Genomic DNA, 22,406 nt, shown 5'->3' on the forward strand with positions numbered 1-22,406 from the left:
TTGCTCAATTGTTTATATATTGGGAAAAGTTATGACTGCAATGCGCTTCGCTGCATTAAACATTGATCAATTATTTCAAGCCCAGAAAACACCATAGCATTTGTTTATAGTTCAGTGAACTCTATAGCTGCAAAGCGCTTCTTTACATTGAACAGTTTCATTATTGCTCAATTGTTTATGGTTCAATGATAATCAAGATCGCAATGCTCTTCTTTGCATTGACCTTTCTCAATATTGCTAAAACACTTAAATTAATAGCTTAGTGCACATCATGATCACAATGTGCTCCGTTGCAATCACCTTTTTCAACATTGCTCAATTGCTAGTAATTCAGCGAATATCATGTCATAAAGGCGCTCCCTTGCATATACCATTCTCATTATTTCTCATCTGCGTATAGAGCAGTTGATATCATGGCTGCAATGCCCTTCCCTGCATTGGCCATTCTCAACAATGTTTCAGTGCTTATAGTTCAGTGAACACCATGGCCGCATAAGCATAATTTGTTAGTCATTATGCATCTTGTCTACACGGCCTTTACTTGCATTGACCTTCCTCATCATTGTGCATTGTTATTGTTCAGTGGGCATTATGGACAATTGGCGCTTCCTTGCTTTGACCTTGCTCAACTTTTAAAAGGTTATTGTTCAGTAAACACAATGGCAGCAAGGCGCTTCTTTGAATTGACCTTTCTCAACATTGCTCTGTTCAGGGGACAAATTGGCCAGAAGGCGTTCCCGTGCATTGAACTTTTTCAATACTGTTCATATGGTTATTGTCTAGTGAACAACATTGCCACAAGGCCTTTCTGTGCAATGACCTTTCTCAATATCTTTCAAAGTATTATTGTTTAGTGAACACTATGGCCACAAAGCACTTCCATGGGTTGTTTTTATATGGTTTAACGTCAACGAAACCATCACCAAAAGGCAAGAAATTTACTACAAAAAGTTTTATTTAACTAGGACGTCAAACTTGTTAGGGGTTATTGCAATATAAGACATCGGCTGTTCAAAACTAATCCCCTTGAGTAAGGATTGGACATCAAGATTAAAAATAAGATATTGTTTTCTTATTACTTTTTTTTATTGCAGTTGCATTGATTTCAGTAAGGTAAAACAACTATAGGCATGAACATAGAAATACGGTTTTTCTGTTTATTTTTATTAAAACAAAATCAAAACAAAAACATATGGTACTGTAAAGAAAAACAACATCAGTTGAACTGGGTTCAATATTGGTTTACAAACTGTTAAGAATACATCCATCATACAAAACCATAAAACAATTATTCCCCTTCATGTATGACTTCACTCTGCTTTGATGCCAGGCTTATCAAATGCACTTGTATTAGCTAATCACGCCGTATTTTTATGTTTCACTTCATATGAAAGTGGATGACGCATTTACGTTTGCTTGAAGAAGAGAAAGCGACCCCCTGAAATTGTGAAGGTAAGGAATCATACAGGAAATCTTATATAATATGGCTGACAATAACATATCATAAGTATAAAGGTACAATAAATCCATTTACAGACATTCATCTGGCCCACTCGGCTTAATAAAGGTTCAATATCGTGCAATCATATAGACTTATTAAAATGAAATCGCTACACTTAAAAAAGGGGGCAAAACTAAGTGAGAGAGAAAAAACAACGTATCATTATTGTTTGTGCTGTCAAAATGACTTTCAAAATTGAAATGAGAAATTAATATTTGACAACAATCCTATGACGAATCTAGACTGATAACCATACAGGCTGTGATTTGAAACACCGTGGCATCATTATGAACATGGTAATCTTAACCAACAAATTTCTAAGAAGCATAAGCATGCGCTAGTAAGGCTCCAACGATATCTACCATCAAGTAAATTAATCACAGTTTATCCTGTCGAACATCAATTCATTTTGTGCCATTTATGAAGATCACTGTCAGTCTCCGTAGTTTCAGCTGCATAAATTGATGAATGAAAGCGAAATAGTTTACTTTTATTTAATGTCACTTATAACCTGAGTATGTCACCATTCGATGTGTGGATGTTAAACTGTTGAATAAACAAGCTTTAAATGCATTTACTTTGTGTACATAGACTATTATCACTAGATATAAAAACTGAATAATCACATTTTGATGCTCTAACTGTACGTTTATTATAATGTGGATCGGAGATCTGGGGAGTACATAGTGATTTAGATTTATTTGATCTAAGATTTTAAAAACATGTTCTTGGTGTTAAAAAACAGACATCAAATGCTGTGTTTTGGATGAGCTCAAAAAATTCCACTTATCGGTAGGTTACACAGATAGTTAAGATATATTTGATTACAAAAAGATACGAATCCAACCTCAATAATGCACCTTATGTTAACAAGGCAATACACTTTTTACCATAATGCTAATAAAAGCCGATCAAGCTGGAGTACGGGTTTAAGTGTTTTGTCCAAATTGTTTAACAGTCTGGATTAAGGAAATTGATTTTTGTTATCTCAAAAAGTAAGTGACATATATATTCATACCTGGTAGGATAACATCTCAACCGTAAAGGGGAATACTTATGTCCGACCATCTTAAGAAATTATCCAGATAAATGCTATCATCTCGTTCATTTCTGATTAAGCTGATTGCTAATGGGTTTACCATTTGGTATTCGTGTTTTATCTGAATTATTAAAAAGGGGGATAAAAAGTTCACTAGCAAATTGACAAAAAAAATATTCATTTTCAAAACCTGTAGGCCTAACATTTATATCTATATCCGAGTATGATTAGATTTGATTGGCTCAATATATTAAGATTTTGGCTACCTTTAATATAGCAAATTGTTCTATATTTAATTAGCAAAAAGTATAAAGTTTTCTTTTTATTTGTTTATGCAATATTTACTGTACATCATACAATTAATCAGTACTAGAATCTAGAATAAATCAATGCTTCTCAATTGTCCTATCCTGAACCACGCTAATGAAGTAAGGCGTTGTTAAGAGAGGTAGGTTCTTCATCATGATATACAAATGTAATTATTATTGACGGTTCAATCAAGAGAACATCTATATTTTTCCTACATTTCATACAAAATAGAATTAGGTGCTACACGTGAGTCTCTGTTTCCTCAACTTCGGGGATCTTAAACTAATTTTATAATCATTGTACGGATACGTCGTGTACAGAGAGAGAAATCAAGTATAAAACAAAATGGTTAAGGGTTAATTTGTGGCTTGTGCTTCAACTAGTTTAAACTCTAAATGAACCCTTCTTTTGCTGATCGTTCTAAGGCAGTTACCCAAACATCAATAAAAAAAGCTGTTTTAATGTACGTGTTGATGCTTGTGTGTCTGTGTTGTACGTTTTGAAACTTTCATTCAATGTCGTTTGGACCCAAGTCCTGTACGTTCAAAAAAAGGTTTACTTAAATGTTTGACTACTGGGCATGTCCCTGTAGTTTTCAATAGTTTATAATACCTCAAAATCAAAAAGGGGCTATGAAGGGAAGGGAAAATTATTTGACAGATGTGACCACGAAAGCATGAGGATGTGTGACTGGACAGTATTTTTACTGATAATATTTATTAGTACGTCCATATTTTTCTCATTCATGGTCGGAAATTGGCAGAAGTACCCACCATAGTATGAGGATGTGTCGCCCTTAAGACAGGCGTCCCTTCTTTCGATGTCAATTTCACAACAACCTTCTGGACTAAGTATGTTTTGCTTTATAAGCTTTACTGATAGTAGTTCGTGTCCGGTCAATATTGTTGCCATACAATGTCGAATTCTTAGAATTATTTGGCAGACGTGACCACCACAGCAAGAGGACATCTTGCTATCAGCTTTACTGATGATATTATACGTCCGGTTCATATCGTTGTCATACAAGATCAGATTTTTTTTATTATTTGGCAGGTGTGACCACAAAAGCATGAGGACGTGTCGCGCAAAATGTCCATACACTCGAGTTCAAGTTCACAGCAGCCTTCTTAACTTAAAATGGTTTGCTATATAAGCCTTACTAATGATACTCTGTGACCGGTCCTTTCCTTGGTCATACATAGTTGGATTTTAAAACCAATAGGTAGAAGTGACCATCATGATGTGAGGACGTGTTGCGCTCAAGACCCGTGTCCCTAACTTCGAGGTTAATGTAACAGCAACCTCCTGAACTTAGTATGTTTTGCTTAATAAAGCTTATTGATAATGGTTTGTGTCCGGTCCATATCTTTGTCATTTGCAAATTTTCCTTTAAGTTTATGTGCTACATTCAGTAAGTAAAACATTACCGTGACAATTCTTTCTAATCTTCCTTATGTCTCGACAGTGTTGATAATTCTGTGGCACCTTTACTTTCACGTTCCACATAATTTCTTTAATTGTTCTATTCGGCACTTGGGTTTGCGGGGGTATTTATAGAATGATGTAATAGATCTACTTCAGTTACTCTGAAGATTGCAAACATGAACAATAAATCCAGCATACATAAAAAAACTAAGAACACTTTCGTCGGTTATTATATCAGTAACCCCCAATAGTTATCAATATGTCACTGTCCACATGGAGTTCATTAAGGTCAAACTGATGTTAATCTTTAAGAAATTAAATCCAAAAACAAGTGAATCAGCAAACAACTTAACAATGTATACTGTCTTTTTTTTTAAATGGAGCTAAAAACTATCATCGATGCACTTTTGTATATAGTCTAATTTAAATTGCATTGCAAACCATGGCATGCAAAACACCATTCATAGACTGTTTGGCATTTTTCCTTATCTATCTTCCTAATTTACGAGAACTACTTAAAAATAATACCATGATAATTGATCTCCTTTTAGAAAGGCAATTAGTATTGCATTTCGTGTAAACCTTAAATGGCTTGGTTTACGTTTAATTTTTTTCCTTCGGCTCATATTTCTGCCATGATATCTCATGAGCAAGTAGATAATAAGTCATAGTACCGTTAAGTTTATATCTTCGGGTTGAAGGGGAAATGGTGAGTTTCTGTAAACAATAAATGGCTATGTTTGCTTGTATAGTCTACTCCTTCGGCTCATATCTCTGCCCTGCCATCTCATGAGCAGGTAGTTAATAAGTTATACTACCGTAATGTTTGTATATTCGGGTTGAAGGGCAAATAGTGCTGTGTGTGTATGTACCTATTTTGGGCTCGTTACTTGTATACTCTCCTCCTTCGGCTCATATCTCGACCAAGCCATCTCAAGAACAAATAGTCATCAAATCTGAAATAAAAAACCCTTTTAAAACCAATTTATTTTAGCGGGATTATAAAGACAGCTTTGTGTCATATCCTCAAGCTCTTCGCCAAGTTGTTGCACAACCTTAAATCTATACTTTATTGTTGGTTCAAACTCTATTATGTACTGAGCTTTTCTCCACGCGCAGTCATAAGATTTGTTATTATCGCTTGAATCGTTTTTTTTTTATGATTTCAATTCCTTCCGGAAACATAAAATTTAATGACACAAAAACTTCAAGCTTCAGCGTTGCGGCAGTCCAAGACTTGCGCAAATGAGAGAAGACTTCATTTTTTTCAAAAATCGTTTTCGCTTTCATTCAATACCACACGTGACACTTTTCTACAAACTCCAACAGTTTAAACTACAGAATAATGTTATTTTAAAATTATAGAAGGATTTAGCTTATTGTACCAAAAAAAATTGAATTTGTTTAGTTTTTGAAGTCGCCATAGCATATTCATTGAGTATACACTTGATATAACTCTGGTTTCCGTAGACTCCATGTCCATGTCCTCACGTCACCAGATTTTCATGACGTGTCCTCAACAGATACTTTACTGGCTCATTATCAACAAGGCCATCGATCTTTATTTAAGTATCAGGCGGCATTTATGATATGAAAACTACTTTAAAGCATATCTTTTCTCCAGAAATAGCATGAGCTTAATTTGGGTTTTGACTCCCTAAATGGAACGAGTATGGAAGAACGGCTGCTATCTGTTCAACCAATGTGTTTGTCGATAGTCATCGCGCGGAGGTCGATAATAACAAGCACAATATAAACCATTTTCTTTTTTAACAATAAGATTGTCCACTGCAACAAGCCGACGGAACCAAATCACTTACGCCGACTTCCATCCTAATTAAGTCGCTTCATCGAAACTAGTCTGGTGTGTATAATAACTTGCTGCAAACATCTTTATCGATGTGAATTAACACGTGATTATTAAAATACCCTGCATATTTAAATTTAGATAGCATATTATGTTTGCCTACCACTATGTTAATAGTAGTTTGTATGAAATAGTATTGCTTTAAGAGTTATTGTAATGTTAATCTTTGTTATATCAACACAACCAGATCTAAATTAATTTTGGAAATATTCAGTTATCACTTTGTCGTATGCAAATAACCGAAAAAAAAATCTTAAGCATATTAACCAGGAAATAAACAGTAATTTCTCACGTACATATAAAAATATATTTCAAATATTTTATTTTAGCTTTGTTTTCGAATAATTTCAGAGCACGCCTTTCTGTTCCAACAAGAGAATTCCATGAACGTCGTTATTACTGATCATTAGTGGACCTATTTGAATGCATTTTCGACATATCAGTATAGAAAACGATTGTTTTATGAGGAACGAAAATTAACATATGAACGAAATAGACATTTCAATCATCTAATGTTGGCTCCTTATCTGATTGTTTCCTAATCCTTCCCTTAAATGTATTGTCTGGTATTAGAAATGTTTATTAATAATGATTTTCATCGTCCATTGGCAAATTAATCTACAACGTTTCAAATGAGTCTGTTCTGTAATTGCTGTTAGTTGGCACATCATATTGTCAATTACATGTGAACATTTGCTTCTTTCTGTCATCTAAAACGCTTTTCGCTACCTATTTGTTTGTTTGGGAACTTAAGGCCAAGATATATTTGTTTGTTTGGAAGCCTATGGCCAAGGTCTATTTGTTTTTTTGGAGCCTATGGTCAGGACCTATTGGTTTATTTGGGAACTTATGGTCAAGATATATTTCTTTGTTTGGGAACATTTGGCCAATACTTATGTTTCAACTACAGAAACAAGCTCGGTAGCAAAAAGTCTAAACATAAACCCGGTTTAATGGCACTGGGTAACGCCAAAGTCATAGAACACAAAAACAAAAAAATCATAAACAAGAAACATGGGAGACTTTTTTTGTCTGAGTTCCTATGGCATTGACATTTTCTTTAAACATATGGCTCATACTATTTGTTTGTTTGGGAAGTCCCAATGCCAAGACATATTTGTTTGCTTGAAATATATGGCTTAGAAAGGGATACAGGACATATTATTTGAGTGTTCATTCGATACGAAAATGGTTAAATCATGTTTAGCAACTTTATTCAAAGAGTAAATTGTGCATTGTTTGACCGCAAATGTGATATTCTGTTTAAATCAGAAATACTTATTGATGTAAAGCGCAAATTACTTAAAACGTCGCTAAATAGCGCGCACTTTTCCAACACTATTTATTTATTTATTTATTTATTACGTCACATCAAAAGCTAAAACAAAAGTTAAATAGCAAAGATTTTAAGTCCAAAGTAACAGTTGTATTTGTCAGTTCAATTATAGTTTACAGCATTTTGCAAGCCAAACGTTGTTTAAAACAATTTGTATCGCTGCAATAGCATTGTCATAGGACTAAAATATTTTGTCCAAATATAGCTAGTCGCTCATTGGTTAATAAATTATACAAAGATAGTAAATTTTATATGAAGTGACATAACATGACATAAAGCATGTTAACATATGTATGATATGCTTACCGGTGATGTAATTAGAGGATATCATTGTAGAACGCATTTCTGGTGAGCTGTATCACGTCGAGTACGGTTTGTAAACACGTATCCGTCGAGACCGCTCTATTTTATTTTATTTTTTAAATTCAGTTTTAATTTGATTTAAATTTACCGGTATCTGTTAAACTTCCATAAATAGAACTATTTGCGCGTATGAATATGTTATGAACTTTTGTGTATCGAAGTTAAGGGAGTTTTTTTTAATGACACAGCACAAATACATAAAAATATAAACTGTACTATTTTATACGATTATAAACAAACTGTTTCTTTTTAGGTCAGACGTAAAACGACAATTTAGTAACATAGTCGAAAGTGAATATTGGTAGGATTTTTTACGATCGTTATGGGCAGATCCGTGAGTAGTTCGTGAGTTAATCGCTATTACTACCGATGACGACAATTCGCATTATTTTTTATTTGGCGAGCTGCTCATGTTCATGATATTGTGACAATTCATTATCTTCGAATTAATAAATAGTTGACTTCATGGATCAGAAGTGGTCTCATCTGAGAAAACGTTTTTCGTGCTCATCCTCATGTTTCTTTAAATATCATGTTCATGGATATTTCCATGCTGCTGGTGGTGTGAGTAAAATTTGGTCATGTCATTTATCTAAAATTAAACAGTGGCTCCCAGTTATTTTTATTTTGGAAATTATATGATAAAGTGATTTATCAGTGCAATAAAAAAGTTCTAAGTACTGCATATTGATACGGGTGGTTGTAATCGACTCGTGTAGATATTTTGAGAGGCGCTAGAAATCCACGGGAGTCGAAAGTGATATTCCGGAAAAAAGGCAATACTAATATCTTTTTATCATTTGTATTGCTAGATTAGATCTTTTAAAAGACATATAATTTGATAATAAATGTCATTTTTATGCAGTACTAGTTAGTTTTATGACTTATGTTTAGACAGTTGCTGTTGTTGTTAAAAAGTATATGCTTTTAACGTCACAAATGATTTCTTATTATAACGTGACGTCAGGAGAGTAGAAAACGGACGACCGTATTAACCGTTATGTTTTGCTTGCTGATTTATTATGGGTAAATAAAAACAAAGAAATTAATAATCTGTTTCAAACAATGAAATAACAAGTAGATATTTACACTGTTTTGAAATTTAAGCCAGTTCTCACTTCAAAATTTAACATCAGCCTACGTACAACGCCATTTTCAGAAATTACGTTACGTTCGGAAACATTTCGTCGTGTTTTCGGAAAAACTACATTTAACTGTCTTTTTTCTATTCGTTTTAGGCATAAACTAAAAGGTATTATTGTTTGTGTCATTGTGAGATTGCAATATATTTCAACTCAAATTGAAGAGTCATTCTCATTTTTCGGAATCTATATAACTTGTTTGCTAACTCCTTAAGCGACACCTCATGACTAGTCAAAACTACGTTTACATGTTGGGTATGAAATATTAACATTTTAAGAGTAACTTCAACAGCAGCTTACGTAAGGCCGTCTATTCCCCGTGACGCTCTCTTGTCGTATGACGGGATATCATCGCTGCTAACCAGGGGTTGAAATATCGCCATTTGACATTCGTTCGGACAATTCGCTGATCTTCAGGATAAGAGAGGCATATTTAAATGTACAGACATACCACGTTGACATTACATTCTATCTTATTGTTTCTTGCACATTTCCTAATTCGATATAACCATTACTTAATCATTGAAACTTTCTTCATTATACTAATCATTTTAACCATTACTTAATAATACAACTTTCGAAAAGACTCGTTACATTGTTAACTGACATATTTTTCATGAATTGATCGCTTTCCTATATCTCCAGCTACAACTGACACATAGACGGTTAAGCTATATGATTTAATTAAACCAAACTTAGCTAAAAGGTGAGACCCCCCCCCCCCCCCTCCTTTTGCTTTCTACTTACTCTTCAAAACACAACTGCTCACACACTTTTCGTAAGGCGATCTTTGTGTTTTCTTTTAAAACAGTTGAAGATTGCCCGTTCTGGTCCGCGGCACCTAATTGAATCAGACATAATACAACAAGGTACACCAAAGTCAGGACACCAAGCTTTAGTTCTTGCATTTTTCCTGAAATAAAAAATATATCATTGCATGGAGTCATACTTATAACTGATCAATGACTATAAAAATGTTAGCTATTCGTATGTAAAACCATAATTAAATATTAAGGTTACTAGAATCCTCAGAATCTACTAGTGAAAGGTATAATGATTTGAATAAAACCAATAATACAATAGAAAACTACAGAGACGATCCCAGTAGCATAATTAAACATCGTTATTTCGCAGCATATTTAAACCCACTTCTGTGAAATAGATATTTTGGTGTGTTAAATGACGACTTCGGAGGCTTTAAAAGCAGACTATACGAGTATTTTATGTCGTTCTTTTAATCTTGCATTTCCCACATGAAAACCATTTATTGTTATTTAAAAATATGCCCTAAATCCTTTGGAAGATACATAAAGTGGCTCTTGATTAAAACAGTTCTTTCCATATATATATAAGTATATCTCAGAAGCCCTAAAGGTGATTCTTCAAGATTAACACTTAACACCAAACTATAAATGCCATATTTAATAGTCCCTTGTAGACCCATTTGATCAAGCTCATGGTAATGCATATGCGCGACATGCAGTAATTCCTTTCAACATTCGAATTGGAGAAACATGCATAGTATGACGAAACTATGTAAGCAATAATTGAATAATTGCATAAACTCATAAGTGTCACGTTGTCTGCGAAAATGAGTCATGTCGAGGTATTTATATTGTCAGCAATTACATACTTTAAACAAAAAGATATAATTACAAAACAAACGTATTACAAAATGAAAATCAAATAAGAACCTTTCAAATATATTTAAATTAGCTATGATTGCATGTACATCCAACCTGGCAAATATGAAAGAGTCACATTTACCAACGCATGACTCATTTTTCGCAGATGAAGTCACATATGTATGTTTATGTTGATAGGCAAAATCCAAATCAAAAGGAGTCTCTAAAAACAGTATTTTCCTAGGGTGTATTTATGAAGTCATTTAATTTCATTGATATACCATTTTGTATATCACTATTTTAAATCTTTATGATCAGATATAATCAGACATTGTATTAGTTTCGAAATCTATTGAACGAAATAATCAATTTGGTTGTTAAAGTCATATTTACAGCACAACATGTTCAGTTATATTTCAAGACATTAGAATGTGATGCAAATCAATTACGAATCATCCAAAACTTGTTTCTGTAGTTTTGAATATAAATATTAGTACCAGTAATAATTTGGTAATAACATGAATTTCTTTAGTTGATGAATCAATTTTATTCTTCAAATATTTTCCGCATTTTTTTTTCTTCCTTTTCTCTAGAATTATTCTGTGTTTACTACTTCATCGTCATAGGTTAATGAATACATTGATAACATTTGTTATTTAAGTTTTTACTTTGTTCGGGATTGTTGGGAAAAGATTGAGTTTGTGCACACAAACTAGTTTAAACCCCCAGTAAAACTATATTTTACCTACCGTTCAAAAGCTGTACTTAACAATCATTGATAGTTGTATATAGTATATATGTACTGTGTTCTTTGTGGAGTTTTGGAGGCTTAAGATACACATTTCATGCCGTCCTTTTAATCTAGCATTTCCTTAAATGCCTTATATGACATAACTATACTGGCAATATTTGAATAATTTCATAAACTCATAAATATCACGTTGTCTGCGAATATTGGTCACTTCGGGGTATTTACACAAATATAAATAACATACTTTAACCAAAACATAGAATTAAAAACAAACGTATTAAAAAAATGAAAAATAATAATTTAAGAACCATTATGGATGTGTGTAAAACTAGCTATGATTGCATGTTTATAAAACCTAAAATGCTAAAATGAAAGAGTCACGTTTACCAACGCATGGCTCCTTTAAGCAGATGCTGTCACCTATGTGTGTCTATGTTGATAGACAAAATCCAAATAAAAAGGAGCTTTTTAAAAACGGTCTTTTTCCATTCCAGGGCATATTCATAAAGTCATGTCATTGCTTTGGTGGACCAAAAATCACCATTTTCAAAATCTCATATTGTATCAGTTGCGAAATCTAAAAATTCCTTCAAATCATTTAGCAAACTATTGAAAGAAATAATCAATTTGATTGTTAAATTCATATTTTCATCGCGAGGAAGTTCAGTTACATTTTAAGACATCAGAATGAGTTTCAAACTAATAACCAATTTACCAAAACTTAATTTCTTTATGCCATTTCAGAGAGATACACAAAATACATCACCATTTGAAAAAAGAAATACATGAACAAGCCAAGTATCCAACCATTTAACCAAGACCCTGTTTAAACCTAACAGACACAGATTTAGAGGCACATAGTGTGGATATAATACAGACAGACTATACTGTAGGGGTCACCATCTGTATGCCAAACATTTGAGTGCATAATTGTATTCAATTACATGTTTGAACAAGCCTTATCAAGTTCAATATGAAACTATCGCATTAGTTATGTCAGCCTGAATCATATAATGAATCATAAAACATACAATATGTTTTGACAGTAGGCAAGATCACTCGGCTATGGAGGCTGCTGACATTACATGGTTATTGGTGATTATTTAATTGTAACAAATTTATTAACAGAGTTGTCTCCACTGAAAGATGCATATTCATTTAAACGAGATTTTGTCGGTCAATTGTCCCAAGGTATATATGAAGTATAACAGAGTTAATTACCATGGTTGTCGACGATGAATTATTCATGAGCAATCCAAGCATAGCTTAAACGGTATCGAAAAGTGTTCCCTTAATATGGGTTGCCCAGGAACGACTTACTAAACTATCGAGGATTTTTTATTCTAATATATGAGTTTCTTGGAAGTGTGTCTTCAGGCGTTTACAATTGTTTCAATAAATACTCAATACTTGGATTGTACATGTAAATCTGTTTGTCTCAATATAATGTTTGTATACGCTGATGCATAAAATATGTATAAATTGATTGGTGTATGCCCAGTTACAGATACATTAATACTCTCCTCCTGAATTTAAATGTAATAAATAAGTATGTACTACTTTTCATCACTATGCGGGATTATTGCATTTATCTGAATGCTTAAGTAATTATCACTGTATACGAAACATGTGATATATAAATTGCTGAACAAATTACAGAGGTATCAACAAAGTGAATGCCAATCACAAACATTGTTTTCCATTTCGAAATCAAACCAACAATGAGCTTGAACCTAATAATTTGATCAGTGAATGGCAGCCAGCCATCCTCCTACATCTTATTACAGGTATAACCGATGTAAACAACCTAACAGATCTCTTTACCTTCCGTCAACTCCCCACCCCCCTTCTTAACCCGCTCACTTTTCACTTCCGCCATCATTCAATGGTTGAATTCATTATTATGGTGGCACAAAGGTGACATCCGCAAAGCCTTATTTATAGTGTTGCCCCAATCAAGCATTGTAGACGCAATCATGTTTACAAAACCATATGTCAACGAGTTTTGTCGAATTGATTTAGCGTACGGACACAAGATTTGGCCACCATTTTTCGTATATGCAACCCGCAGCGCCGTAGCCACACTGAGGCACACCGAGGCATCTGCCTCGGTTAAAATTTGCAGAGCAAAAACATTAACTGAATAAGTTGAAAAAAAAGCAATGAAAACACAAGAAAATCGACATCTGAATTCAAGAAACGACTACAATGCTTCATTAAATTATTCAAAAATACCGTAGCAACAGACACGGAGGCAAACCGAGGCACAATCCTCTGACATAAGCATTGTCTGGAGTCCGTAGCTGCTTTGTTTGCGCCCTGACGGCACGCCCTATGTATGGAATGGATCTCCGTAGTGTTCAAATGATTGCGCACGAATGTTTCCTACTCAAGTCAATAAAGTTTGTACAGCAAATACAGAATCAATAAATGTTTTCAGCTTACTCCGATAAAATAAGCGAAAAACCAACACAGCGAGGACAGCAATTTTAACTTCTCATGACCAGATAAGCGCATATGATGAAAGTCATTTTAAACATCTGAAAAGTAGTCCAAAGAATGCGAAGTATACATCGCCGCAATATTTTAATGAAATACTTACACGTATTGATGACTTTATACATATAAGTGATGTTTCTAATTCCCCAATTGTTGTAGCATTATGACAGACGGAATGAATGATATAAGTGTTACAGAATAGATAAGTTTTTGTGTACGGTATATTGTGGATTAAAGAAATCCGTGAATAGTCCATTGGTTTTGCAGAACTGCCACGGACTTATGCAGAAAGTCTGTTAAGCTTATTGGATGCCTAAAACAATGGATCCTAGACCTAACGAAGTAGCTATATTAAGGATTTGAAGGTGCATCGCCAATGAGTGGCGAGGTAAGTTGCGTTCAGGCCAGGTTAACTGACCTTAATCAACATGCTAATTTATTTACGCATTGTAAGAGCCATTGTTTAAGCCGTAGTTCTTTTATCATGCACACAGGTTCCACCAATTAGCAATCTTATAAACACAATTCAGCAACTATCTTTTTATAGCTAATGGTAATGGTATTCTAAATAGATACATGTCAGGTCAAAACGCAATGTCCGTATTTAAGTCGATGCACCAGAGTGTAAGAAGGAAAACAAATATGTCATATTTCAGTGTGGTGCAAAACGACAACTCTCTCTATAATCTCATTTATGAGACTGTTATCAAGAAAATATTTCATTTCAGCACCCTATGAAAGTATATATATGACGCACTGAGTGATATTAATGACGAATTATCTGGTCAGTCAACTTCTGATGCGTCAAGTTATTTGACGTCAATGAAAAGCTTCAAGTTAGTTGTTGTGGCATGTTTGACACAAAAATATATTGGTATTTATAAGATCACTGTCTGTGGTTTGAGCCAAATCCAAGTACTTTGAAGAAAAAAAGGTCAGTGAAAATAGCTGTACAAATAAATATACTGCGACGGATCGTTGGTAGATAATATCAAAGGGCAAATGTGGGTGAAAGTATATCAGTCATGAACCATCATAAGCTTCATCACTTCTTTTCATTTTTAGACCATGAAATACAGCACCTTACTTATCGTTTTCCTGCGTTTGTAACCTGGAAATCATTGTCACTTTACGTGTAGCATTGAAGACGCACTCCTTCTGATAAGCCAAAAAGAAACCGAAAGTTATAAGATGGTAACAACATGCGTGTCTCAAAGAAGGATTGAAATGTTTGACGAAAACTACGAACAAGAGAAGTCATAGAAAATAATATTCCAGAAAGTGTGCCCTTACCCTTAGACTGCCTCGGTTTAAATTTGTCTCTGGCTACGGCACTGAACCCTAAAGGTAGGTAAAACTGTCAATGGTGTCGACTTTGGGTTTAATTCTAAAAATTACATATTGTGCTACACAAGGGAATATATCCTATCATTTAAAGATTTCAAAAGTGTTTACTCTTATAATAAAGTTGCAATTATACTATAAGATGGCCTCATTATTGAAATTGGTTTCGAAAATCGCGGTGATCATCCTTCGCCGTGATAAACCGTTGTTTTTTGTGTTTTGATATGGAGTGTGCTAACCTGGTTTTTAAGGTTATATTACGGTATTACGGTTACCCCCAGATATTTCCAACGGCAGTCATTGGTGTGTACCAGAAATGACACTGTGTTACGTAGGCAGAAGTTTCAAGGAGGAGCGCCTGTTGTCATGGATATCAGTAAGACACCATACTGGCATTGTTTGTCATGCAAACGATTTCTACAGCATATTTCCGGACAGCTCTTTTAATGACCCCTTTTTGTGCATTATTGACCATCTATTTTGTGACTGTGTGACTGTCTTTAATACTCTACGGGTGTTCAGCATCGGACTGCCAGACGCTTTACAAGACGGTCTTACTTCTTATCTGGACCAAATCATTTATGGCATATCGATGAATATGATAAAATCAAACCGTTTGGACGGACAGTGCATACACGGCTGTATTTATGGTTTCAGCAGGAAGATGTTGTGGTTAAAATACCAATTCCCGTGGTATTGCTAGCTTTTTCATTGAAACCGTAGAAAAAAAAACGGTAGCACTGCATATATGTTCATGGTGATTTCGGAACTGAAAATGTTATGGTTCAAGAAATGCAACGAACTTTCAGAAAGAACGACAAGGCTTACATTTCTGACACAATCGCCCTAAATCAACGAAATTCTTATGTCAAAATATTTATTATTTCTAAATATTTGTGTGTTATGTTTAGCTACAAGGCGTATTATAAATATATGAAAAGGATAATTTAAAAAAGAAATTAATAGAAAGCGTTTTCTTGTAACCAATTTGCGTTTCGGAAATTGTCTTCGTATTTCGGAAATTAATCGTATTTCAGTAAAACAAGTCTCCCTGTTATTGCCATAAAGCTGCAAAGATAAAACGGCCGTTTTGATTGGCTAGACTAAGTCGTGGCCTCAATTTTCACTTTTTTATTTTGTGGCCAAAACTATGTATCTTGAGGCCACAATTAACGAGCCGCAACTTACTTTGTTGTGGCCACAACATAAATAGAGTGTTGCTGATGTTTTAATGTATTTGAACATACATAAAAATTATATAGAAAAAATACACGAAATCCACCATTAACTGAGACACCTCTCGTATCCACATATCCACTTTCAATATAGTTTGAACAGTTTTCTAAACTTATATGACCTTTCATTTTAAATACATTCATAAAATATTATGTGTAGAAATAAAATGATAATAATTGTTTCATGGAAACGTTATGTTTAAAATGGATTTGTTTCAAACACAATGCTATATAACTCGCAAAGAAGATAAACAACGCCTTTTTCCGTTTTATCGGAACATTTTTAAGTGGTCATTGTTCAGCAACGATTTCTCTGATTGTGACTGTAATCTTCCGACCGATATGTTCTTAAGCCTTTCAAACAATAAAAGACACAAGCAATGTCATTAATCAATAACGGAATTTTCCACTTGTACAAAATAAATTATCAGTCAAAGTAAAAGTGTTACCATACTTGTTCTGCACTTTGCATTGTTTGAAAATGATAAGGAACTATGATGAGTTAGAAGATCAATTTGAGAAATGAAGGAAAGAAAGAAAGAAAGGAAATAGGAAAATAAAATAGCAGATAAATCAATCCAATAAATTGTATGATTAATCGACAAATTCGTAAAGCTTATTTAAAAACAAAATGATAAGGCAGCTGGCTGTATGAATACCCAAACAAAATATACTCACCTAACTCCTTATCCTAGGCTGTATTCACGTCTTTAGTACAATACGCTCTGAGTTAAGCGTGCGCTTGCAAGTGTTCAAATACCACGCGCTCGTTGGAGGAAAAACCGATACAGTCTAACTACAACTGGCTTGAAATTATCCAGAGCCAGATTAATCTCCCTCTCGTTAAAGGACTTTATTAATTGGCACACCTCTTCGCTAGTACTTGTTCTATATAAAGGTATTGAAGGGCGTTATTAATTGGCACATTTGCGCTCGTACGTCTTCTCTATAAAGGTATTACAATACTCGTGTTGAAGTACTAACACTGTTGTTGTGTGTAAGATTATCAAATAGCAAACACATTTAAGAATATGACAGAACAAATATTTACTTCGTGTTCGTCATCACTATAATTACATTATAATATATAAAAACGCATTGGTGATAACACAGTATTACAAAAATATATAATAGAATACAAATACTAATCAGATGGACATAATCAAATTAGGTGAGGATGAACGAAACGCTTTTATATTTCAACATTGAAAATTGTTCGTCTAACTCACAAAGATTCTTTTGATATATAAAGGTACTTTTGTGTAAGTTCTTGTTTATTTTGAAGTTATATCTCGAAATTTAATCACAGGCAGACGAATATAATAAAAATCGTTTATATTATTTTTAGAATAATGTCACAAAATGGACAAAACATATAAAATGGAATTCGTCTTCTATATCTCTTGCGTTGAAACATTTACATAATCTTCTCCACTATGGATACACAGTAGTTTAATAGGAATAAACTCATGGTTACATATGACCTGTAAACATAGTGGCATTTAACCAAAATATTAAAAAAAATCTTATTAGATTAATTAAAAGGCGTCTCTCTTACCAAAGATCTTGCATAACATAACTATGAACTACTGCAGTTTAACAATGTCAGAACATATCGGAATGCTTAAATATTTGAAAGTAAGTCAACTTTAATTTTGTCGAAAAGTGTTGGGTACAGCAAATATTTCAATAAAACAGAATTCTCACCTGAACATTCGTCTAGTTGAGGAAATGTGTTCAAATTTCCGAAAGTATCCAAACAAAATCCAAGCACAGCGATCCGGTTCACTAATCAACACTACGATCATTTGAAAGGAATGTACTCCCAATCAGGAGTACAGTCCCTTTTAAATGTTCATAGTTTTGATCAGTTAATGAGTAACATGTGGTTCACTTTCACTTAGTTTTAATATATATTTAAATAAAATGCAATGGAAATACCAAAAAATGCACAATGTGCATATATATAAGTAATGTATCAAATTTATCTGAATGAACCGGAAGACAAGCATTTTTAATGCTTATATAAGTGTTTCCATGTTAGAGTTTGCCTGTTTTAGTTTGCAAAAAAAGTTCGGTAATATAGCTTTTAAGGGTAAGGACTTGATTTCGTTGAGAACATACTTATTAAGACTAAGTAGATAAAACGTATTTAATTGATAAACTAATGTCAAGGCTATGCGTTTTTGTGGGTGCATCTATTATGCTAAACTGAGAGAATACAATAGACGTCGAAAAAAGAGGAAGTAGTGTCACAAATATTGGCCGCAAGCCTGTTAACAAGGCTAATTCTGTACAACACTACAAGTCAAAGAGTTTAGTTGCAGCAAGTTCTGGACACGTGTGAAGAGAAGATTGTTTTCTTGAGAAGAAAGATGCTCCTTGCCGTACATCAGATTGTTTTTTTTGTTTTTTTTTTGCATAGTGCAGGTCAGAAAAGTGAAGTTGTCGTTTAAAAACATCGCGTATGGGAGCAGTTCGTACGCTAAGAAGTTTTTTTTTTCCAATTCCGAATGGTAAGCGGTAAGAAGGAGGAACAAAAGAAATGAGTACGAGTATGAATTGTTGGAACATTGTTAGAAGAACGCAACAGGTAAGCTTGTTTCTTATGAGCTGGAACAAGATCGGAGAGCTATGATGGGGTAAGTCCATTTTTCATCTTGCAGAATAGTAGAAGCCAATGTTTGCGCCTTCTGTTAGTCATAGAAACCCAGTTTTTTTAGAATCGAAAACAAAATTTAGTGGGTCCTGTGACTATTCCTGCAGCTTCGTTTTGGATGGATTCTATGTCATTATTGAGGTCATTGGGGGAAATCCCATGTCACATCACTGTATTCAAGAAGTGTTTGTTGAATGTTATGCATATGCGGTCAATACTTATATGCAAGCTCAGTAGCCAAAAGTTTAAACATAAACCCCGTTTAATGGCGCAGGGTAAACGCAAAAGACGTAGAAACACGGACAAAACAGCACAAAACTTCGCAAACAACACACTGCATATATACAAACTAGGTGTGTTTATCACGAATTGTTAGGTACCACCTTGGATTGGTCAGTAAAATAAATTTACTGGGGGTTTAAACCAGTTTGCGTGCACATCCTGAATAAAATAAAAACGTAAAAGGTAAAACTTATCGAAGTATGCATTCACTTGAAGAGACTTTGGCGAGATAAAGTTAATGTCTAAGAACTTAGTATTCCGATTTGCTGCCAAGCTTTTGTTTCTGTATATGATAAATGTGATGCCCATTTTACGCCGTCCGATAGGGTGAGACCAAGGTGTTTGTGTGTTTTGACTTGATTCACTGGTACTTGATCCATAACGATTCCCTTCTATTGGATCATCCACTATTATTTATAAACTTGTGCCATCAGCAAAGAGGTGAACATTTCACTTGGATATCGTCGAAAATATCGTTAATGTAGATTAGAAAAAGGAGGGGGCCAAGAATGGAGCCCTGTGGTACGCCAGCGTTGATAGATTTCCAGCTCGATGAAGAGTTTAAAATAACAACTCGTTGCTTTCGATCAAAGTAGTTGTACATATATCTGCGTTCCAGCTCTCATTTGAGAGGTCGTGTGTTCAAGTCTGTTGAAACATGAACACTTTTTCCTAGCCTCGTTTGTATAAACAAACATTAGTATAACCTTAACTAAACTATGATGTTCCTTTACCTGTTCTTGGGTGTCTACAGTTAAATAAAACTTGACCAGAAATATGGTTAATACACCACAGAGAAATCTTGTCTAGTTTTATTGAACGTAGCGGTAACCCTAACAGTTACCAATTATTGTTTTTATTAATGTTGTCTTGTACGTAGCGTTGTTAATGTGTTATGATGTTTGTTTGTTCTCAATTCACGAGCCGTTAAGCAGAATCTTGATTACATTTGAGGCTTCTGGGCTTGTTACTGTAGTTTCCGTTCTTTCATTATTCTTGATATTTGTCTAATTTAGGTTTGAACAGTTACGTATTTATAGCCCAAAAAATAGAGAATAATTAACAAAATTTGTTTTCGTTCTTTCACGAACATTTATCACACCATGTTGTTAACGAGTAAAAGTAATTCCATAGAACAACGTACTAGGGGCAATGTTTGGAGATGTATTTTCTATTAGCTTTAATGATCACCAGACGGAACATTTTCTCGTTTAATCATTCTGTTTACCCCGTAGGCATGATTAGAAGAACAATAAGAAATTATGTATTTTTCGTGAATTTTTGATATTGCTAGAAGGTTTAAATATAAATCAACCGAAAACAACCGACGTCACAAAATTCCCTAATTGAATATTAGCCAGAATACTGACACGCAGTATCTATCCAAACTCCAATACGTTCGTTGCGTACACACACATAAAGAAGACTATGGAGTGAATATTCATGAAATAAACCTTAATAAACCAACATAACATAAATCGAATCGAAGTTTGTGTTCTTTTTACCGCAAGTTGGCGTTTTGGTTCGTTAATGTCTATATTCCCCTATAAATGTAGATAGATAGTAGATACCCCTCCTGCTATAGTTCTCAATCCGAGCGTACTGAGATTTAACTAAGGATAGATTTTCAAACATCGATAGCTCGTATATTTTAGTGCATTTTGTTGTTTATTAAAAAAAAGTGGGATCAACGCCAAATATGTTTTAAGAAAGATTTTGTTTATTAACAATGTTACCACAAAAGGGATGGGAGAGAACAACTAGGAAATAGGGACAAACGGGGTTAAAATAGTTATTATAAATGCAGACAAGCATAATAAAACCTCTGAGTTCGACACATGATGCACTCTTCATATATAACGAAAATTAAAAATATATCCATTTGATTATGCTAATTTAAAGTTTTAACTGAGCTGATCATGATACCAGTGCATACTCATAGATAACCATAACAACGTAATGGAAAATACTACTAGCAACCTTGTACGGTAACATACTTCCCATATTGTGTAAATAAGCAAATTCATGTTTTGTTTGCAACCTTTACCGTTGTCGAGAACAATTCAACAGTGTGTCAAATTCGTGCACAATTCAACTTGTAGGCTACTGACTCAGTCATCATTTGTAATTGAATTAAGCGGAAAAGGGAAAAGTTTGGCTTACACTCATAACACTTTTTGTTCCGTTTAAATATAACAAAATAATAATTCATTTCAAAAATAACATTTTCATGATTTTAATATCTAATGATGACGAAAAGAAAATAATAGACTGTCGCTTCGATTTTAAAGAAATAGGTTGAAGTTTCAAAGGTTCCTTGCTGTCAGGATTACCGAAGCTAAGCACCAAATGTAAGTGTTCAAACCAATATGTTACCCTATTTAAAATTTATTATTCAATCGTTGAAAGTTATAGCGTCTAGGTAAATTTGAATGTTCGTTGAGGAAAAGATATAATACGGCGAAACGGATAAGCACTAAAATCACGTGTATAGATTCTGCATATATATGAATATAATTATATAAGTTAGAATATCTTGCCGATGTATTGGGATGTGGAATAATTCGGATAAATTATATAATTTCATTTAGAAACTCAGGAATAAGGTCGTAGCTAAACGATCATTTGATGGCCAGAGCATTTAGCCAGAATGGTCATGATACATACGCCCCAGACATAATTGTATTTAAGAGTCCGTAGATGCGTATTCAAGCATACACCAGAACATAATACATGTCTCACCCTATGTCTGGAAGTTGGCGGAAACATAAATGACTTCATTGGACTAACAATAGGTCATGTAAAGGCCAACAATGGCAGAGCACGGTGATCACTTTAAGGTTTCTATTTATTTTTCTTTTATTGATCATCTTAATATAGTTTTATTCAGAAATACATGTAGACATACTGTCCATGTATATATATATAAAAGTTGTCAAGAGATCAATGCAATATTTATGATATACAGAATATATAAAACATCGCACAGAATTCTTAACTAATAACTATTGTATACATGTAGAGTAAAA

At 33.8% G+C, this 22,406-nt stretch overlaps 1 protein-coding gene across 1 annotated transcript; it reads right to left on the bottom strand.

Moving 5' to 3' along the window:
• Positions 1 to 1,211: 1,211 nt before the first annotated feature.
• On the bottom strand, positions 1,212 to 15,172 carry LOC128233899 (uncharacterized). Its single transcript, XM_052947770.1, has 5 exons — positions 15,151 to 15,172; positions 9,730 to 9,895; positions 9,283 to 9,393; positions 5,147 to 5,230; positions 1,212 to 1,438 (listed from the first exon to the last, which is right to left on the bottom strand). The coding sequence occupies exons 2-4, from the start codon at positions 9,888 to 9,890 to the stop codon at positions 5,161 to 5,163; spliced, it is 342 nt and encodes a 113-aa protein (XP_052803730.1). The 5' UTR covers positions 9,891 to 9,895; positions 15,151 to 15,172; the 3' UTR covers positions 1,212 to 1,438; positions 5,147 to 5,160.
• Positions 15,173 to 22,406: the final 7,234 nt, after the last annotated feature.

The sequence above is a fragment of the Mya arenaria genome, chromosome 5, assembly GCF_026914265.1.
Source record: "Mya arenaria isolate MELC-2E11 chromosome 5, ASM2691426v1".
In the NCBI taxonomy this organism is placed as follows: Eukaryota; Metazoa; Mollusca; class Bivalvia; order Myida; family Myidae; genus Mya; species Mya arenaria.